This window comes from Leptonychotes weddellii, chromosome 5, assembly GCF_054177405.1.
Source record: "Leptonychotes weddellii isolate Sample4059 chromosome 5, ASM5417740v2, whole genome shotgun sequence".
Taxonomy (NCBI): Eukaryota; Metazoa; Chordata; class Mammalia; order Carnivora; family Phocidae; genus Leptonychotes; species Leptonychotes weddellii.
Window position 1 is genome coordinate 135,693,066 of NC_138373.1, and position 22,109 is coordinate 135,715,174.

Here is a 22,109-nt window from a genome sequence, read left to right on the forward strand (position 1 = left end):
ATAGAAGAAATTTAGAGTTAGCAGATTTTCATTTGCATCCTAGCCCTGTCCACAACTGTGTGAGCTACTAGATTAAGCCCCATGAGGTCATGGCCCAGATCTCTCTCAAATTCACTGATGGACACACAGTGCCATACTGTGCCACAATGTCTGGCATGTATAATAAGTGCTCAGCAGATTTTTATTAAGTTAATATCTAGATTTTGCATGAGTCCCTTAGCCTTTCTATGTTAGTTAGTCTAACCGGTACAACCACCACCAAAACTTCAGTGCCTGGACACAATAAAGGTTTATTTCTCACTCCTGTTGCAGTCTAACTTGGGTCAGTGAATGGAAAAAAACATCTCTGCTCCACAGAGTCATTCAGGGAACCCAGGCTCCTGCCAAGCGGTGGTTTCCTCATCCCCTGGGGCCTCAGATCCTCTACTGGATCCCGTACATCTAATGATCTAATGGCAGGCAAAAGAGAAGAGTGAATGTGTGGAAGAGAGGATTGTATACCAGGTTTTAGTCAGCCCAGAAAGGGGAGGGGGGCTCTTGCCACATTCCATTAGCCAAAACTCAGTTCTCTGCCAGCCCACTCCACCAACTGCCAGAGAGCTGAGAACTGTGAGCTTGTGGCATGTCCTGCAAGAGGAGAAATGTGAGCACTGGTGAGAACTAGCTTTCTCTGCCCCACGCTCTGAGCCCCGATGTTTCTTCTGAAAAGAAAAATTAATAATTGCTATTTACCAGCACTTTATGAGGATTTAATGGGGCAATAAATGTGTAAATGCTTGGTGAAGTGCTAATCAAGTGTTATGAATATTCCCGGGTAATTTTGTTCCCTTTACCTCTGCATTTCATCTGTAAAATGTGTAGGCTGATATGCTTTCTGAGAATCCTTTCCAGCTCTGAAATTATTAGATTCTGTGGTTCTTTTAAACCTTTATCAAGCAGGTGACCCTCTGACTTTGTACTGGTGCCTTAGGATTCCACACATGATGCTACAACCCAGTCCTCCTGCCCCCAAACCCTCTTCCATTGCTTAGTATTGCCCATGTTCTTGTGGAGACAACCTGATTCTCATCTCATTTTAATTCTGTTCATTCTAACTGGAGATAAAACATAATTTTTGATTCTAGCCTGCTAGATTTCTTAATCTCAGAAGAAAAACTGTAGATGTGGGGAAGAAAACCTAAGAAAGCATTTGACAGATTTGAAATATTTAAAACAAACATGATTACTTTAATCCTGTCTTGAAAGATGCTATGTAATAGAAATCTGGTTCGACCTATTTCCTTTGTCTGTGGTTTCCTTAGTGCTCTTAGCACAGTTTCCCAGCTTTTTTTTCCTCCAGCTGAATTCCCTTTGCGGTCCATTGACAACTGCTTTGCACAATTCCTGGGGGATGTCAACAAGGGGCGGTCTGAATTCTCCTATTTAAAGGCTGATGAGAGGCTAATATGCATTGATGTGCAGTATTCTGGCCCCTTCTTATCCTTCTCCAGACCACAGCGAGGGGGCTCTTGTCACATTACAAATCTCATGTCATTGCTGTGCTTAAAACACTTCATTGTATGTATTGTACTTTAAAAAAAAACCACCCAACTTTGATATATATTATACAAATATATATTATATGTGTTATTATATTATATATATATTATATAATAACACAATGCACAGATGTTCAGTACAGTTTGAGGAGTTTTGGTAATTGAATGTGCCTGTGAAATCACCACCCCAAACAAGATATAAAACATTTCTTTTTACCTCAGAAAGTTCCCTTGCTCCCTTTTCCGTCATTGGCCCCTGCCTGGCCTCCACACCCAGAGGCAACCACTTTCTGATTTTTATCACTGTGGATTAGTTTTGCTTGTTTTGGATTTGATACAAATATAATCACAGAGTGTAGACTTTTTTATGTCTGATTACTTTTACTTAATGTAAGTAAAATCTTTTTTTTAAAGATTTTATTTATTTGAGAGAGAGAGAGAGCACAAGCAGGGGAGAGAGGGAGAAGCAGACTCCCCACTGAGCAGGGAGCCCGACTCAGGGACTCGATTCGAGGACCCCGGGATCATGACCTGAGGCGAAGGCAGATGCTTAACTGATTGAGCCACCCAGGAGCCCCCTCAATGTAAGTTTTTTGAGAGTGTTCCATGTTGTTGTGTTCATTCCTTTACATTAAGTATGAATATTGCCACAATTTCTTTATCCATTCTTTTGTTGATGTTGATTTGGATTGTTTCCAGTTTTAGACTATTTTAAGGCTGCTATAAATATCCAGGTCTTTTGAGGACATTAAGTTTTCATTTCTCTTTGGTAAATAAGAGTGGAATTGTCAAGAAATATGGGCTTCAATAATCTAAAGACCCATTTATAATGAAGACCAAACCCCCTGCATGGCCCTGATCACATCTCTGGAGTCTGCCTGCTCCCCCTTCTTCTCACTCTCTGAACTTCAGTCCCTCTGCTCTTCCCTCTGCCAGAAACACACTTCCTTCCCACAACTGCCTACCTTCACCATTAAGGTTATTCCTAATCATAGGCATTCATGGTCTGTGTTCTTGATGCCCTGGCACTTACCAAGATTGCAGTTTTATATTTATGGGCATGATCATTTGTTTAATGTGCTTCTCATTCAGGAGCAAGCTCCATGAGAGCAGGTTATCTGCCCATTTTACTCGCACAGTGCCCCCCAGCCTGGTTTCTAGCATGTACTAAACATTCAGTACCTCATTGACAGGTGAACAAATGATGGTCATTCTTCACCCACCACAGATTCTGTTCTCCACTTTGGTAAAACACCTTTTGGTCAACCAGAGAGGAAAGTCTGCCCTTGTCAGGAGTTTTTCTGCAGCCTGGACTCAGTCAGAGGGGGGGAAAATCCCAGGCAGTCAGTTACTTTTAGGCTGCCTGGCTTCCAGGAAAGAGAAAAGCTTGAATTTCAATCTTCATAGCTCTTGTCCTAAGCAGACCATTATAAAAATAAAATTCCTGCTCAAAGGGGCTTCTGACAACAAGTAAGACAACAAGGCAATGCAGTTAGCAAATATTCCACCTTGAACTAGACCAAAGGGGACTTGCTCCTGGTTCTGTTTATTTACCCTAGTGTTTCTCCTTGAGCACCATGTACTGGGGGCATTCTCAAGGTGGCACTGGTTTTCTTGGAAAGCAGAAATTTTTCTTGAGAAGGAATAAAGTTATTCCAGAAAATACTAGAGGACAAAGTGCTATGCAATGAAATTTACTTTTACATTGAAAAACACCTCTGTGAGGTATTTTTACCATTTGACTTGCCAGAGCAGAGATGCTGATGAGCTAGGAAGGCTCATTTACCCACTGTGCTGTTATTGTGAACAAGGCTATTCAGAGATGTGTTTAGCTACACATTGTCCCTCCCCAAAAGCCCCAATATGAACAGTAATGAAGATGATTACTATAATCTTACATACCTTTGCATGATTCTGTATTTCTCATGGATGATTTCCTCCCCAGGTTGACCTCTTGTCTGTCTGGAGTGATAATGAACAGACAAGTATATGGATACTCGCTCTTCTTTAAGTGTTTTTTTCTTTATGAAAAGAATGCAGAAATGTGATCCTTAAAAAATGAATGTGGTACAGAAAGGACTAGAGGTGTTCAAGGAAACAACCTGATTACTTTTATTGCCACCTGGAAATAAAATTATTTTAGGAATCAGCAAGCCTGTATAGAAGGAATAGAATATGCTTTCCTGTCTTTAAATAGTGGTGGGCGGTTTTTCAGTTGAAGAGGATTTGGGGAAGTCAAAGGTGATGAGATGCTTTGGAAAGTCTGCCAGAGTATTTATCAAGAAACTTAAGTGTTCATACACTCTGATCTAGTAATTCCACTTGTAGATATATGTCCTGTAGAATTAATCATAGATATGGACAAGCATCTATTACAAGGAAGATCACTGATGCATTACTTACAATAGGGAGAAATTAGAGATGATCTAAATGTTTAACAAAAAGAGAATTGGCTAAATAAACTCTGGGCCCTGCTTATTATAAAATGTTATGATATTAAATCATGTTTGCAAAGAGATTTAAAAATATAGGAAAATTCTCCTAGTGAAATTCTCCTAGAATAGGGCCTGAAATATTGTAGGCACGCAATAAATATTTGTTCAATCAATACATGAATGAACTGCCAGAGAAATGAAGGTTAACATTTTTTAAAACTATAGGTAGGGTTAACACTTCTGCAATGGCATTTTAGAGGGAGAAAAGAAGATAAAAACAGTTCTCTCCCCTAAAAAAAAAAAAAGAACAGGCCAATGGAAAAAACTTTCTTCCAAGACATTGTAGGTGGAAATGGAGTCCATTTGCAATACTGGAGGTGCTTTCCTCTAAAATGAGATTCTGTTAACTTAATAGTTCTTGAGCACCTTTTCTGTGTGCTAAAAATTTTGCTGAGATGTTAGTTTGAGGAACTTTTCTAATTCAAAAGAGTTTCATCCTTTTACCGTTTTGTTAGGTGAAGAGGTGGAAATATTTTTACCTCATTAAACAGCCTCGTTTCCAAAGACCCAGACAGAGCACCTGCCGCATAAGCCTGTTTCCTACGCTCGCCCTCTAAGGTTAAGACTGGCAGGGTGCATTCTTGAAAGTGTTTGCCTTGTACATTTTAGTTCATCTTCAAAAACTGGCTCATTGCCATTCTGCACTCCAGCTTGTGATACTTAAATAGGAGATTCAAATGAAGCAGATATAAAAGTGTGTGTGTGTGTGTGTGTGTGTGTGTGTGTGTAGTGCGATGATGGGGAGAGGCCCCAGAAAGAAAACCAACAAAGATATGTGAGTTGGAAGCCATACTCTGAGCCAAGGGCTGCACTTGTTAAGTGGAAATTAGGGGTCCACCTACAACAGGAATGTTTCAAAACTAAGATCAGGACAAAACCATCATCCAAGGTCACCCCTAGGGGTATGTGAGCTCTGAAGCGAATTACACTGTGCTTCACTGTGTGGGAAGACTCAGCTCTGGGAAGTGGAAGAAAGCATTATAATTTTAGAAACCCTCTTTAAGAAAAGAATACAGTTTTGGGGTGCCTGGGTGGCTCAGTTGGTTAAGCATCTGCCTTTGGCTCAGGTCATCATCTCAGGGTCCTGGGATCGAGCCCCACATCGGGCTCCGTGCTCAGCAGGGAGTTTGCTTCTCCCTCTGCACCCCCACCCCCATGCTTGTGCTTGCTCTCTCTCTGAAATAAATCTTTAAAAAAAAGAAAAGAATACAATTTTAGGATACAAATACTGTAACAAAGAGACCCAGCAGTGCTTAAGAAACATTTAAATATATCCACCAAACCCTATTATGTGTATCCCCAAGCCAACTTTTCCTTTAGCTAGATCTCATAATGTCCAAGGCCCCTCTCCGAAGCTCTCTGACAGGAGGGTGATTGTGAAGAAAGGAAAATCAGAGAGCAAAGACAGAGGTCTTAACTGATTGTGGTTAAAATACCTTAATTCTGCAAGTTTAACAAAAACACGTGCCCCTTGTGAATACATTATTAGGGCTCCTTCTAGGGCCTTTACAAGTTAGGGGCCTTGAAACTCAAGCTTTATTAACTTTGAGATAAATCCTCCTCTGACTGTGCCCCACCCCTAGCATTTTTCTGCAGATTAAATCAGACTAAAGTTAAAGGCAGCCAAAGGGATGAGTAGAAGGCAGAAATTATAGAAAGGTCACAGTGGGGACTCATCACATACATCCTTTTTTTTTTTTAAGATTTTATTTATTTATTTGACACAGAGAGAGAGTGAGCAAGCACAAGCAGGAGGAACGGGAGAGGGAGAGGCAGACTCCCCACTGAGCATGGAGCCCGATGGGGGACTCGATCCCAGGACCCTGGGATCATGACCCAAGCCACAGGCAAACGCTTAACCGACTGAGCCACCCAGGCACCCCGACATATACATTCTTATTCCTCTTGCAAATATTGAGCTCTCAGGCTGGGAGATGACGCAGGACACGTTAGGTCTTCTGGAAGATACATAAAGGAGTCTTGGGGCTATCAGGCCTCCAGATGTAAGCATTAGCACAAATTGGAAAGCAAGGCTGTTTCAACCCAGTGGAGAAGAGAAAGTGACTTAGGAGGGCAGGTAACTTGGAGGTAAGAGAGCTGAGAGATAGTGCCTCATCCAGATGCCTTGAATGCTCTGGACTGGGCACTCATTGCTAGCTTGGCAGTTCTCTCCAGGCTGGCAAATGGGGGAACTTGTACCAAGTTTCTCAGCAGAGAGGGCCGTGCATATGAAAAGACAAACCAAACAAAATAAACCAAGATTGACTTTGGGGTTAACTGTAAGTGCTGCGGCCAGCCGCGGGGTTGGGGGTCAGTGGTTGATGGAGGGTTGATGAAGGACACCCTTGCAGCTCCAGGAATCCCTGAGGCAGCAACAGCCGAAACAGTGAGCGCAGAGTATTGGTGCTGGATGGGAGGAAGGATGTGGGGGATGGGGGCAGGGAGGACCCAGGAATGAGAAATAAAATCAGACCATTTAGGCATTTGGGTAAATTAAAAATACAAGCTTATTAAACAATGCATACTTTGGAAGCACACACCAAAGGATGCAAATTCAGTACATCAGAAGGACTGCCTATGGGAGAGGGTTAGAAGTAAGAAAGAGGGTTAAAAGAGAACACATTACTCACTCACTCAATCTATAATAAACAAGAGAAGGACCATGAAAACAACAAAACACTCCAACAGCAAGGAAAGAAAGTCCATTTTTTTTTGCAAAAATGGGGAGATTCCCAATAATAACACTTGGTGGGATCTGCATAGAGCAGTTTCAGACTCTCAGTGGTTCCAAGATTGTGGGGCTTTAGGAAACAAGGGCTCCCTCTCATGTAGGAGAACAGAAGAGATATTTTTAAAAACTGCTTCGTAGTTTTGGGGGAAAAATGATACATACTTTTGTTTTTAAAACATGCAAATAATACAGATTATTAAATGAATTGAATCCATGTGAAGTACTGACACATAATAAGCTCTCAATAAATGTTACAAAAATAACCTGAAATTTCTCCACCCAGAGATTAGCACAATTAAGATTTTGGTAAATATCTTTTCTAGGAAATATATCAATTTACTTATTTGCACATAAATGAAATCAAACTCTATGTGATGTTCTGAAACCTGGGTTTTTACACAACATCATACTATGGCGATCATTTCATGTCAGGAATATAGACTATCTTCACCCTTTCTAAAGTCTAGGGTGTACATTGTATAAATGTTCTATAATTTACTTAACCTGCTCACAATCGGTGGACATTGAAGCTGCTTCCAGTTTTTTATTTTTATTACTTTTTTAAAAAGATTTTATTTATTCATTTGTCAGAGAGAGAGAGCGCGCACACAAGCAGGGGGAGCCGCAGGCAGAGGGAGAAGCAGGCTCCTTGCTGAGCAAGGAGCCCGATGCGGGGCTTGATCCCAGGACCCTGGAATCATGACCTGAGCTGAAGGCAGACGCTTAGCCAACTGAGCCACCCAGGCGTCCCTGCTTCCAGTTTTTTTATCATTATATGAGACATTGCTGGCCCATCTGCATATACCTACCACTTTATATTTGTTTGAAGATTCTCTTAGAGTGGAATTGTGGTGTCAAAAGGTATGCACATTTGACATTTCAATACCGCCAAACTGCCCTACAGAAAAGTTTTGGTGTCTGTGCCTCCAACAATGGGGTACGGATACTTTGTTATCTCTCAACAAAAGGTGCAGTTCTTTTCAGTCTCTGGATACCCGCTGGGTGAAAAATAGCTAATTGTCAATTATATTTGCTTTTTTGTTATTAATGTAATGGTTAATTTTATGTGTCAACTTGGCTAGGCTATGGTGCCCAGTTTTGTTTTGTTTTTTGTCAAACACCAGTCTAGATGCTGCTGTGAATGCATATTTTAGAGATCAACATTTAAATCAGTAGATTTTGAGTTAAGCTGACTACCCTTCACGATATGGGTGGGCCTCATCCAATCAGTTGACGGCCTTCAGAGAAAAGACTCCGGTCAACTTTTTCCTGGGTCTCCAGCCTGCTCTCCTGCCCTGCATGTTTTGGACTTGCCTATCCCCACATGAGCCAATTCCTTAAAATAAAGTTCCAATTTCTAAATATACACATATCCTATTGGTTTTGTTTTTCTGGAGAATCCTGACAGCTACAACTTGTGAAGTTACCCCATTCAGCTGTTCATTAGCCACCTGTATTTCTTTTCTCTTCTCTTCCTTCTTTCCTTTTCATTCTCTCTCCCCTCCCTCCTTCTCTTTCTTTCTTTCTTCTTTCTTCTCTCTCTCTCTTTCTCTCTTAAAATTATCTCCTTGCCCTGTGCCTGGGTCTTTCTTAGCCCCTCTGCTCATGCCTGACATGAACTATGACCTAGGGCCCCAAAGTGATGGTTTCTGCAGTATACACCCTGATTTTCTGACTAGGGAATTATACTTCAAGTGATTTAATGTAAATAAATAGATTGAATAAAGCCAAGTAATTGAGAATGCTGCTTAGTTAAGGGAACTTACTTGAAAACCAGTTCCTCCTTCATCTATCAGTTAACAGCTGAATTTCCTGTTGTTTCTTTTTCCCCTCGTAGAGGCCGATGTCATCACAGCCACATAGCAGAACAATTTCCCACAGCAATGGAAGTTCTGTGATGGCATTGGGATTACAAATGCTGGTAAGGAAATTTGCAATCAGTACTTACTATCAGAAATTACAAAGAAAATTAATTTTAAACTTTCTAGGAAAGGAGATGTTCAGTGAAACTAGAAATTTTTCTTAATTCATTATACAGAGAAAGCCTGTCTCTGATCAACCAGAAAGAGAATGCTCTACAACTTCAAGGTACCCAATAAATAGGACTGGTGTAAGAGACAGATAGTCCTACTTCCGTGGGTTAAGTATCTGTGCCAAAATGGCGACTATCTTCATATTGGATAGGCTGGTGCCTGGACTATTTTTCAAGACCAGACCTGCCCTGAGAAAGCTTTAGAATTTCTTACTTACTAAGACTTACTCTGTCTTAGGTCAAATCTCCTAAGCGGGGTTCCCCCACCTCTATTGCCCTGTTAGAGTGGAAGCAGGATATATTAGTTTCCTATGGTTTCTATAACAAATTACCACAAGCTGGGTGGGGGGAGGGGTTTCAAACAACAGAAATTTATTGTCTCACAGTTCTGGAGGCCAGAAGTCCCAAATCAAGGTGTCAGGAGGATTGGCTTGAAGTCACATCTGAACTGTGCTAACTGGGAGGGGCAGCTGCTGCAAAGAAGAGCAATACTCATCAGAAGGAGGGGAACAGAGGCAGCTGAGCAGGCTCAAACACCGGACAAACACTGTGGGGAGGAAGGCGCTGAGTTCCACTTGGACGTGCTGAGTTGTGATGCAGCTGGTGAGACGCCCAAGCGTGATGTCCCCTGTCCATCAAATTTGGCAGCAGGTGTATTGTTTTTAACTTTAGCAAGAACACTTTCTGTGGAGTGTGGGGCACAAGGACTATCAAAGGGAGTTGAGGAGTGATTGGGAAGTGAGGAAAGTTGAAGCGGGGCCGATCAGAAGCCAGAGAATTAGGGTCTGTTCGGGAACATTCTCAGCTCTGAGGACAGTGTTGCTCAGGCAGCTTTTCAGGACCGGAGGCAATGCCCTAAAGCGGTACTTCTCAAAGGCTGGTACCCAGCCCAGCAGCATCCAGCATCTGGGAACTTACTGGAGAAGGGAAATTTGCGGACCCACCCAAGACCTAATGAATCACAAACTCTAGGGTGGAGCCCTCAAGTCTGTGTTTAAGAAGCCCTCAAGGTGATCCTGATGCAGGCTAAGGCCTGAGAACTACGTCTCAGGAGCCTGGGAGAACAAGCCTGACAGAGCCACTGGGGCCCTGTCTCAGGGAGGCATCTGTGTGTGGTGTTAGCATGTTTACTCCAGCTGGGCTTGCTTGGAAGCAGAGAGTCTGGTTTGGGGTGGGGGTGAGTCAGGGTGTTGGGCCCAAGGGCATGAATTTTTGTAAAGCAAGCCAATGAGAAAAGGGGCCGGTTCCCTTCCGGGGCAGGATCCCTGCTGCTTAAGGATGAACTACACCTGTTCTGATCTTTCAAGCAGATCAGCAGTCTGACATCTTTCCACTCCTCTGAGCAATACCAGAGGAAGGAGCTCTCTTGAAGGATGGGGCTGGGGATCAGCTGAAGCTGTCACCAAGTGGCATTTCTCACAATATTTGCAGAGCCCCTGGGAGATGTTAACCAGAAACTCGGTTTGCTCTTTGACTTCAGTCTTTATGGTTGAAAACCCTTCCAAAGTGGATCTGTCTTTTTACCACTTTAGAGACTAGAACAAAATCTAAAGTAGCCAAGTTGTGAAATATTTATTATCTTTACACTGCAGAGTGGGTTTAAGATGAGCTCTCCGATATTATTGCTCCTACCCTCTTGCATTCTGATTTGTTTCCTTGAAAGGGAGAGATTGGGTTGCATGGAGTTGCTGCTGACTGCTGGGATTTGCGTGTGACCCCCACCCCACATTATCGATGGCACACTCTGTTACGTGTGTCTGCATCTGATTTCCCCTTAATGGCTGTACATGCATGTCATCTGTCCAGTGGGCAGATAACAGGAAGTATGGCACAGTGTAAACACAATGAAGGCAGGGCTGGTTAGTTCACGGTTTTACCTCTAAAACCTAGAACTACAACAGCACCCAGTAAACATTGTTGAATGAATGAATGAAAGAACGTGGTTATTATAATTGGATTTGGGATCATCTTAGAATCTATGGGTCTAAGGGTTGCCATTCTGAGCATTAATCCTCACTATCTGGGACCATAAACTTACTAATCTTACTAATCCTGGTAACTTCTGGAAAAAGCTTTCAGAAAAATTTTGCAGAAATCCTTGAAATTACCTTTTTATGTAGTTTTCTCTTTTTTCACGAAAGAAGAGGACAATATCAAAATGGAGGGTGTTGGTGATAGGATTGGATTACTCCAATTCTTCTCTTCCCCCTCCCCCTTGGAATGTATCCCGTCTTTGCCACGTTGCTCTATAGTGCCCCCTACCGGAGGGATCAGACTATATTTCCCCATCCACTGATGTTGGACTTGGCATGACTTATTTTGGCCAGTGGAATTTACTAGTAGACATGAGATGAGCAGAGACTTTAAATGTGCTCCTGTAGTTGGCTTGGCTTCTTGTCCTGTCCTCCACCATGAGAACTGACCTGGGCATCTTCCGGTCCAAGGAAAATGAGAGAAATGTGGAGTGGACCTGATCCCAATCTGCAGCCCAGCACAGAGCTGTCCCAGCAGTCCCACACACCTGGGAGGAAGAAAAAGAAATGCTTCTGATATGCCATAGAGATTTTGGAGTCATTTGTTATACAGCATTCACACAGCAGAAGCCCAACAAATAACATGTCCTTCAGGTGGATCCTAGCAAACAGATATTTTACTGCATTTTTTAAAACTTTTGGGGTGCTGAGGATGACAAGAGACTAGAGAGGAGTTAAGATGCTGAACATTGGTGTTCAGTCCTAATGCTCAAATCAAGCCAGCAAGGACTAAACAAAGTACTAAACAGTGCTAAGCTGGATAGCATTAAAGAGATCTTATTCTAGTTATCTCTGGTTTTTTAGAGGTCGTAAGTACCAGATAGTAGCTCCCTGAAGAAGCAGCAGGAGGAAGAGGCCTCATTTTTAGGAATGCTCATCCCATGTTTTGGCGCAGGTGAACATTGAAGCTACTGGCTCATCAACCCCAGCAGCCCGGAGGATTGTCACAATATCTAACAGCCCATACAGAAAGGGCTCCAACTGCTCAAGGAGAGGCCCCGCTCCTGAGCCATCTTCGGAGCAGATGAGCTATGATCGGCAATTTGGCGGGGGAGGGCCCCTCTTTTCCAAGAATTCCAGTGAAGTCCCAAACCCATCCTTTGAGCCAGGGTTGTTGAGTTGGACTCCCCCAGAATGTGTGATCCAAGAATGAAAAGGGGAGGTTTCCAGTGACAGGTAGAAGAACGTTCCAGGGGTCTATATCCTAATGCTGAGAAACTATGAATAGGCTACATGGCACGGGGGAATTAAGGTTGCCAGTCAGCTCCTTCAACTAGGGAGATGATCCAGGTAAACCCGATACAAGCAATAGGATTGTAAGTGGGAGAAGGAGGCAGAAGACGAGCAACCAGAGAGATGGTAGTGAGAGAAGGACTTGGCCGGACGCTGCTGGCTTTGAAAATGGAGGAACTGACTTCAGTTCCGTGAGACCTGTTTTGGACACCTGTGACCTCCAGAACCGTAAGATAATAAATTTGTGTCGTCTTAAGGCACCGAGTTAGTGGTCATGTGTTATGGCAACAACAGAAAACGAATACGTTCCCAATAGGGAACTAGAGTGCTCTTCCCAAAATGAGGGGAAATGCCGGGCAGGTGAACAGAGAGACCAGAGCAGATGTGTACTGTAGCCTGGGTCTCTAGTATGTCTTGTTCTGTGGCTCTCTGGATATTTCCCCAGGGGGGACAGAATAGCATATACTTTCCAAAGTGTTGTCGATAGGAGCTTGCACCTGTTCCACAAAGCCAAAGCTCATCGCACCTGTGAGTAAGAGCAGACAAGCCTGAGGGTGTTACCTCCAAAGGCATTCTACACAGACTTGAAACCTGGTTCCTTCACTTACTGGCTGGGCAACCCTAGGCAGGTTACTTAACCTCTCTGTGCCTCAGTGAAAAGAGGATGATACCTATCTAGCTGATGGAGTTTTTATGAGGATTGATGTTAGTACATGTAACTAAGCATCATGGCTGGCATATGATTAAGACTCGAATAGTACTGGTTGCTATTAGGGCTAACACTACTAGGTAGTCTGTGTAGTGATTTGTAAGCCTTGGGTCTAGAGCCACAATATGGGGGGTCAAAGTTGGCTCTGTCACTTAGAACTTCTCTGCTTAGGCAAGTTATCAGGCCCAATTTTTTCTTGTGTAAAATGATGATATTAAAGTTACCTCCTTCATAGAGTTGTGATGAGGCATTAATCAATTAACAGGCCTAAAGTCCTAGGACAATGCCAGACAGGTCCGATAAATATTCTCTGTCATCATCACCGTTCGCAGTTGTCCAGGGTCACCATCGCTCTGAATGATGAATAACGAAACAACCACCATCATTGAGTCAGTGGCTCCTCATGGGACCATGAAGACCTTTTCGGTTGGGAAGAACCGTGGTCTCCATACTGGGGGAATCACCAGAGCAACACCACCCCTCCTCCTCCAGGAGGTCAAATCATGGGGGAGATGCACATATGATATATAAAAAGAAAGGAAAGTGAAAAACTTAGTTGTCAGAAACACACAGTCAGGAGAGACTCATAAATGGGACAAAGGACACACGCCTGCCTCTCTTTTTTCTCTACTCTGTGATTACGCAGCATTGGACTTGCCTATTGCCTTGGATTCAGTGCTTTTACACTTTGTAACATAGTCAGAACATTAGGTTAAGGAACCTTGTCATTTTCCTATTCAAAGCTGTCCACTCAATAATACCAAGAATTCCCACTCTGGTAGATAATGACAAGAAGTTAAGACAGCCCGCTAGTAAACAAGCAGATCATTTCATGGCAGCAGCTGATTTAATCAAAACATTCTGGTTCTCCCTCATCTGAACCCACACAAGGACTGAACCAATCCGATTGGAAAAAAATATTTGTTTTATCTTTGCTACATTTATTTACTCTTAGGGACTATTTAACTTGATCGGGCAGAGAAGCCGGAAAGAACGGAACCACTCGAGGCACTGAGCAGCCCTGTGTCTCTCCGGCACCGGGTGGAATGGCTGGGGGTCCTTCCACACCGGCCTGTTCTCCAGCCACGTCTAGAAGTCCTTTGCCCTTGTCTTCATGGGGGAGAATTGCGCTGTTCGTGTGCCCAGTTTGGGGGGTGGGTGGGTGCAGAATGGGAATTAGAGAAAACAAGCCAGTAATTTCACAGTTCTGCCCCGCCATGTAAGTGATTTCAAAATACGAAATATTTTGTCCTTCCACAACATTTTCTGACAACTGTGTGTGTGTAAGGCATGGCGAAGGTATTACAGGAAGGCGAAGATAAATTAGATCTGGATTAAATCCCAAGGAACGCCCAAAGTTCACATGATAGACACACGAATACCTGTGAGGGGCCGAAAGCTACAGGTGTGTTCTAGGTTGGAGCCAGGATCTCACAAAGATGCTTGCTGCCTGTGATACAATAAAAAGTTCTATACCTGGCACAGCGCTCCTAAAACCCTTAGAAATGGGGTGGTGAACACATCTACATGCCGGAAGGGTGGCCTACCCTTAACCCTCGAGGCTCCTGCTCTTGGGAGCCTTTCACATCTCACCCTATGTACCTCTTCATTTGGCTGTTCATTTGTATCCTCTATAATAAGCTTGAAGAGTAAGTGGAGCACTTTCCGAAGTTCTGTGAATTGTTCTAGTAAATAATTGAACCCAGGTGGGGGGCATTGTGGGGACCCCCGAATTTTGTAGTCAGTTAAGCAGAAGTGCTGGTCACCTGGGGGCCCCACTTGCCACTGGCATCTGAAGTGGGGGCAGTCTTGTGGGACTGAGCCCTTTAACTTGTAGGATCTCATGCTAACGAACTCCAGGTGTAGATAGTATTAGGATTGAATTGAATTGTGGACACCCAGTAGGTGCTGGAGAATTGGTTGGTGTTAGGAAAAACCATGTATTCAGTGTCAGGAGTGGAGTCAGAAAACACCAGTCAGTCTCACAAAATTGCTCCAGCTTGAGGTAAGGGAGATGAGCTTTTATGCCCTGTATCAGCTAGCCATTGGCTATAGGCTGCCCCCCGGGTAGAATTACCTCCCAAATATTTCTGGGCAAGGTGGCTCCCACGGGTCAAGGGCAACTGTGCAGGGAAGGGTACAGCGGTAAGCCTGTAGCAGCTAATCCTTGCAGCAGTCATGGGCTGACTAGACCTGCTGGGGAAAAGGGGGTCTGGACAGGACACAACAGCACTGATTACAAAGTTGCATTCCAAGGAAGATAGGAAACTGTGGGTGGAAGCTCCCATGAGATGCGAACTGATCCACTGACATCAGTAGGAGGTGAGGAGATTCCTCAAAACAATCATCCAAGAAGCTCCTGCCTGAAGATTCCAGTAAGACATAGGTGATTGTATTAGCCAGCGTTGTCCAGAGAAACAATACCAGTAGAAGATATATATATATATATATATATATATATGCTGATATGATTATGGAGGCCGAGAAGTCTCACCCTCTGCTGTCTATAAGCTGGAGAACCAGGAAAGCCAGTGGTATAATTCAATCCAAGCCCAAAGGCCCAAGGAAGGGGGTTGGGATACTTGATGGTTCTAAGTCCCAGGCTGAGTTGAAAATGAGGAGTGTGATGCCTGAGGGCGGGAGAAGATGAACATCCCAGCTGAGGCAGAGAACAAATTCTCCCTTCCTCTGCTTTTTTGTTCTATTCGGACCCTCAACAGATTAGACAATGCCACATGGGGGAGGAGGAGAGTGATCTTCTTCACTCAGTCTACCCATATTAATCTCTTCAGGAAACACCCTCACAGACACACCAAGAAAGAATGTTTTATCCGGTATCTGGGTGTTTCTCTGCCCGGTCATGTCGACTGTGTAAGATCAACGATCACAGTGATGCAATGGAAATGTGGTTAGGGCAGAATCGACGTGATGGGTATTTAAATGTAACACCTAGGAGTATCTGAGGGAGAACATCCGGAGGGCTCCTGGAATGAAAAATAAAGCCAAAAATGAAGTTTAAAATGAAGTCCTGGTTTAGGGGGTGAGACTACCATCCTTTATAGAAAACTAAGACAAAAACAACATAACCATTTATTGAGCACTTACTATTTGTCAGGTGCTGTGACTTTTTGGCTCAAGCTTTGCAATTTATGACGAAATAAATTGTATTGTATTATTTATAAATTGTATTATCACCTTCACATGGACCATCTTATTTACCTCCCGCAACATTCTTATGAGGGAGCATTATCCCTACTTTTAGAAAAAAGGACACTGAGATTCAGAGAGTTAAGTTAACTTGCTTATGGTCACTCAGCAAATGAGTGGGGTTTGGATTCCAGGAGTTATTTATTCAGAGAAGGACAAATAGGAGATCCAATTCTCACCGTCACCCTGTCCTGTTCCATCAGGAGTGAGTGGAAACGTGCCACTTTCTTTCATCAAGACCAAATTACGACTTCCAGAAGCACAAGACACAAAAGACACTCCCGTGCAGAGTGAACAGCCCCATCCAGGGCACCCTTCTTAGTCACAGTGGTGTGTCCTCACCTCAGTAGCTGTCCAGGAAAGTCACATAACATGCACACCAGAGATAGCCCCTAGAAGAAGGGGTGAGACGGGGTGTGGAATCATTTCAGGGGGAAGTGGGAGAGTTACCGGGTCACCAGTCAGCGCAGGGTGAGATAAACCAGTCAGGGGGATTCTAAGGTTGTGTCCAGAGTATGGCTCCTGGAAATAAGAGTGAATAATACATAGAAATCTTTCTGCAGCTGTTCCGAGAAGCCGGAGCTCCTTCTTCAGGCCTTCGGGCAGCTTTGCTGGAGAGTGTTTTTACTACCGTGTCCCTGCACGTAAGCCTGGCGTAGGTCCACGATGTTTGTGAGTTTGCCTGCCTGCCCTCTCTTCTCTGCCAGATAGGAGCTGCCAGCTCAAGTACAACCTCCTCACCTCAGATCAATTCTGCAAACATTTATGGAACATCTTCTCTCTGCTGGGCACCAGGCTAGGAACTAGGGAGCACACAGTAAATAGCTGTTGTTGTTTATTAACACTCTGCTTAGAATGTTGACCTCAAGCAAGTTACCTGGCTCTCTATATTTTAGTTTCCTAATCTGTGAAGTATGATAATAATAGGATTTACCTTGAATAATAGGCTCTACCTATAACTGTGAAGTCTAAATTGAGTTAATATATCAGGGACACCTAGCTGGCTTAGTCGGTGGAGCGTGCAACTCTTGATCTCAGGGTTGTGGGTTTGAGCCCCATGTTGGGTATAGAGATGAGTTAAAAATAAAATCTTTAAAAAATTTTTTAAAAAATGAGTTAATAGATTAGAACATTTAGGTACTTTATATATAACAGGCATTCTTCTAATAAACATTAGCTCATATTATTACTACTATTACTGATATTACTACTACAGCTACCATAGTGAATAAGACAGATAAGATACGGTCTTTGGGTTATGGAATTTAAGGCTAGTGGGGAAAACAAGCAATTGCAATGAAGTGGCGGGTGTTCACGTACCCAGAAGTAGAGATGCTGTGGGAACATTCAGGAGGGGCCCCCAGGCTTTGGTGGTTATTGAAGGTTTCCCAAGGGAAACAATGGCTTAGTTGAGACCTGAAGAATGAAGAGGCCAGTAAAATTACAGATAAGAAAAGGCCCTAGCAATGGGAGCATGTAAGAGTGATATTTTTGTTTTTTATTTTTATTTTTTAAAATTGAGATATAATTGACATATAACATTGTGTAAGTTTAGGGTATACCACATGTCGATTTGATACATTTATATATTGCAACATGATTATCACTCTTGTCCCGTAATATTATTTCTTTTTTGTGGTTATAGCATCTAGTAAGAGTGCTATTTTTAAATCTCTTTTTATGCTAAAGGTAAATCAGTATCTTTTCTTACCTGTAATTTCACTGACCATGAACTATTCTCTTTCTTGAATCACTTGAATTAAGGTGGAGGTGGCGGGGGTGTGTGTGTCTAGACCTTTAAGTTGTTCCTCTCCAAGTTAGTTATTTTTCAGTTTTATCTTTTCAAGAGTCAGGTTTATTGGGGAATAATTTACATAAAATAAAATTTACCCCTTTAGAGTGTATCATTCAATGAGTTTTGTCAATTGTATATAGTCATGTAATTGCTGCCTTATTCAAGATGTAAAATCTTTCTACCAGCTCCAAAAGTCCCCTCATGTCCCTTGCAGTCAGTCTCCTCACCCACTCCCATTTCCTGGCAACATCTAATCTGTTTTCCAGAAAATCATGTAAATGGAATCCTATAATATATAGCATTTTGTGCCTGGCTTCTCATACTTAACATACTGCTCTTGAGACTAGTTCGTATTGTCGCATGTGTCAGTAGTTTGCTCTTTTTAATTTTTTTTTTAATTGCTGAGTATTATTCTATGTTCTGGATGTAGTACAATTTTTTAACCTATTTACGTGTTGCTGAACGTTTGGGTTGTTTCCAGTCTTTAGCTATTATGACTAAGATTGTTATAAACATTCATGTACAGGCCTTTGTGTAGACATACGAAATCATTTCTCTTGCATAAATACCTGGGGGTGGTATTGCTGTTAAACATAATCAGTGTATGTTTGATTTTATAAGAAACCACTAAGCTATTTTAAAGTGGTTTTACCGTTTCCCATTCTCACCAGCAGTCTGAGAGTTTCAGTTGCCTCATATGCCTGCCAATGTTTGGTAATGTCAATCTTTTAAATTTTAGATGTTCTAGTGGGTGTGTAATGGTATTTTGTCATGTTTTAATTTAGATTTCCCTAAATTCAAATTAGCATCTTTTAATGAACTAATTTGTCATTTATATATATTCTGTGATGAAAGTGTCTGTTTAAATATTTTGACCACTTTTTAGTTGGATTTTTATATTTTTCTTATTGAGTTGTAAAGGTTCTTTATGAGTATTCTTGTATCTAGAATATCTATTATCAGATACAGAAATTTCTAATAATTTTCCAAGTCTGTGGTTTTTAAAATTTTTCTTTTTTCTTTTTTTAAAGATCTTATTTATTTATTTATTTGAGAGAGAGAGCACATGCACACAAGCAAGGGGAGGCAGAAGGAGAAGCAGACTCCCCACTGAGCCGGGAGCTGGATGTAGGACTTCATCCTAAGACCCTGGGATCATGACCTGAGCCAAAAGCAGATGCTTAACCAACTGAGCCACCCAGGTGCCCTAAAATTTTTCTTAACATTATCTTTTTTGTAACAGCTTTATTGAGATATATTCACATTATCTTTTGAAGAGCAGAAATTTTTCATTTTGATGAGTCCAATGTATCAGTTTTTTCTTACCATTTGTGATGTTTGTGTCCTATCTAAGAAAACTTTGCCTGACCCAAGGTAACAAGATTTTCTCCTATGTTTCTCAGAAGTTTTATTGTTTTGTCTCTTACATTTAGGTCTATGATCCATTTAAAATTAATGTTTGTGTATGGTATGAAGTAAGGGTCAAGGTTCATTTTCTTGGTGTATGGATGTCCAATTGTTTCAGTACCAGTTGTTGAAAAACTATCCTTTCTTCATTGAATTACCTAGGCAGTTTTGTTCAAAATCCATTGACTATATTTTGGTGGATCTATTTCTGGACTCTCTAGTCTGTTCCCCTGATCTGTATGTCCATCTTTAGATCAGTACTACTCTGTCTTGATTACTATAGCTTTAGAATAAATCTTCAAGGGGCTCCTGGGTGGCTCTGTCAGTTAAGCATCTGCCTTCGGCTCAGGTCACGATCCCAGAATCCTGGGATTAAGCCCCACATTGGGCTCCCTGCTCAGCAGGGAGCCTGCTTCTGACTATCCCTCTACTGTTCTCCCCTGCATGTGTACTCTCTCTCTCTTTCTCAAATAAATAAATAAAATCTTTAAAAAAGAAGAATAAATCTTCAAATCAGATAGAGTGAATCTTCTACCTTTGTTATTCTTTTTCAAAAATGATTTCTAGGTCCTTTGCATTTCCAAATACATTTTAGAATCAGTTTGTTGATTTCTACAACACAACAAAAACACAAAAAAATTGTGTTGTATCTATAGATCAATTTAGGGAGAATGACATCTTCACAATATTGACCTTTCCCATCCATGAGCATGGTCTCTCTTTTCATTTGTTTAATTTTCCTTAATTTTTCTCAGCATTAAATTTTTCTTTTTCATGTATGGGTCTTGCACGTATTTGATTACTCTCTAATTATTCCATGCTTTTAAACCTATCGTAGATGATATTTCTAACATTTCCAATAATTTGTTGCTAGTAAATAGAAAAACAACTTATTTTTTGTACTGACCTTATGTCCTGAAACCTAGCTAAACTCACATATTTATTGTAGTAACTATTTGTATTTCTGATTCCTTAGAATTTCCTACAGAGGTGATTATGCTGTTTGCAGTTGAAGACATTTTACTTTTTCCTTTACAATCTATATACTTTTATTTATTTTCTTGTCTTAATGCACAGGCTGGGATCTCCATCACAGTGGTGAAAAGAAGTTGTCAAAATGGACATTCTTGCTTTGTTCCCAATCTTAGGGGGAAAGCGTTCAATCTTTCATCATTAAGAATGGTGTTAGCTGGGGGTTTTTTTGTAGATAAGGTTTGTCAGATTGAGGAAGTTTCCTTCTATTCCTAGTTTGCTGAAATTTTTTTATGATGGATGGATGTTGAATTTTACAATTTTTTTTTTACATATATTAAGATAATTCTATGATTTTACTATTTTAGTCTGTTGAGATTGTGAATTATTGACTGATTTTGAATATTGAACCAACCTTGCCTTCCTGGAATATATCCAAATGGGTCATTCATATATTATCTTCTTTATATATTCTGGATTCAGTTTGCTAATGTTTTGTGAGTGTTCTTTTGAGAGATATTAGTTTATAATTTTCTTTTCTGTCTTATCTATCTTTGGTATCTAGAAAGATGCTGGCCTCCTGGAAGGAACTGTGAAATGTTCCCACTTCTATTTTTTGGGAAAAGTTTATGAAGAATAGGTGTTATCTCTTCAGTGTTTGGTAAAATTTACCTGTGAAGCTTCTGAATCTGGAATCTATTTCTTAAATGGAGATAGGACTATCCAGATTATCCACTTCTTTTGAGAAGGATTTAGTGTTTTATTCTTTTGTAGCAGCTGTCTTTATGTGAGACACTGTCATATTATAACTGTCTTCTGATTTCCCAGTTGCTATCAGTGAGATTTATTCATACCATCTTTATTTACTATACCATTGTTATTATGCCATCTTTATTTTTGTCCATTAAATGGCTGTTATATTACAATATAACTGATCTGTTGGCAATGAGCATGGAGCAGGGGAAACTAGATGCTAGTGGCAAAACAGAAGGCATGGTAGACTTTGGGCTACAAATATTGTGTCACGAAAGACAAGGATTTGCCTGATGATGTTGTGAGACAAATCTGCCTCTTTTAAGTATTGGTTTTAAAAATGGGAGGGGAAAAAAGGGAGAACTTGAAATAAAAGTCTTTTCAGCAACACTGGAAAAGCCAAAGGGAAAAATGATAGGACTTACCAGCACGATGTTCACAGAGTTTTTCTAAATAGATTTTTTTTTTAATTTTATAAGAAATAAAACTTCACTTTTGTGTTTATTTTAGAATTGTTGGCATATACTGAAATGTAACAATTTCTTGATTGGGAGTGTTTTAAAACAAAACAAAGGAAACTCACTTTCCCCCTCAACTCTTTATCACTTGCTTTGGTTCAAATATTGTAAATAACCTTTGAAAATATTACAGCCACATTTGTTGGAATAACACTTTCAGTGATTTGAATGACCTATTTAAAAAGTAACTTACCCTCCAAGCTACTTTCCCACTTAAAATGTTTTCTTTGTTCATATTAAACCCTATACTGTTTTCCTAAGGACGATTTGTTTACAAGTACAGAACAACCTACCTAATCTACTTTGGCTTTACTTATTCCCATGCAAACTGGCTTTTTTTTTTTTTTTTTTTTACCACTGTCAAAGTGTTATAAGAATAAAATCAGGTATAGGCTATAATATATTGGTGAAGAGAGATTTAAGCCATCATATACAGGCGAACTGAAGATATTGTATTGCTTTCCATTATGTCGGGGCATGACCGCTGTAGTGTAAATGCACTAGGTTAGCAGAAAAGGCCCCTATGTGTGATCCGCTGGTCTTTCCATGTGGAGCGTATACGGAGGTTGTCCTGTGGCTCGTGGAGGTGCTGATTGTGTTATTCAGAGCTGCCTCTTGTAGCTCTGCCACATGCCTCAGGTTAAAGTTAGTTTCATCCATGACTGCCAATCTCCAGATTGGTTCAC

General features: G+C 41.3%; 1 protein-coding gene across 8 annotated transcripts in view; it reads left to right on the plus strand.

Moving 5' to 3' along the window:
- MRPL42 (mitochondrial ribosomal protein L42) overlaps positions 1–20,961 on the plus strand; it is a 69,517-nt gene extending 48,556 nt beyond the window's left edge. For 3 of the 8 annotated variants that reach the window (XR_014145842.1, XR_014145845.1, XR_014145846.1), the window contains 3 exons: positions 8,602–8,685; positions 8,803–8,852; positions 9,183–13,673. Coding sequence is in view for 4 of the 8 variants with exons in the window: in XM_081822195.1 (XP_081678321.1) it covers positions 8,602–8,662 (61 nt within the window). In the remaining 4 variants the exon portion in view is untranslated. The other 5 variants (XR_014145844.1, XM_081822195.1, XM_081822196.1 and 2 more) reach the window with 5 other exon arrangements.
- Positions 20,962–22,109: the final 1,148 nt, after the last annotated feature.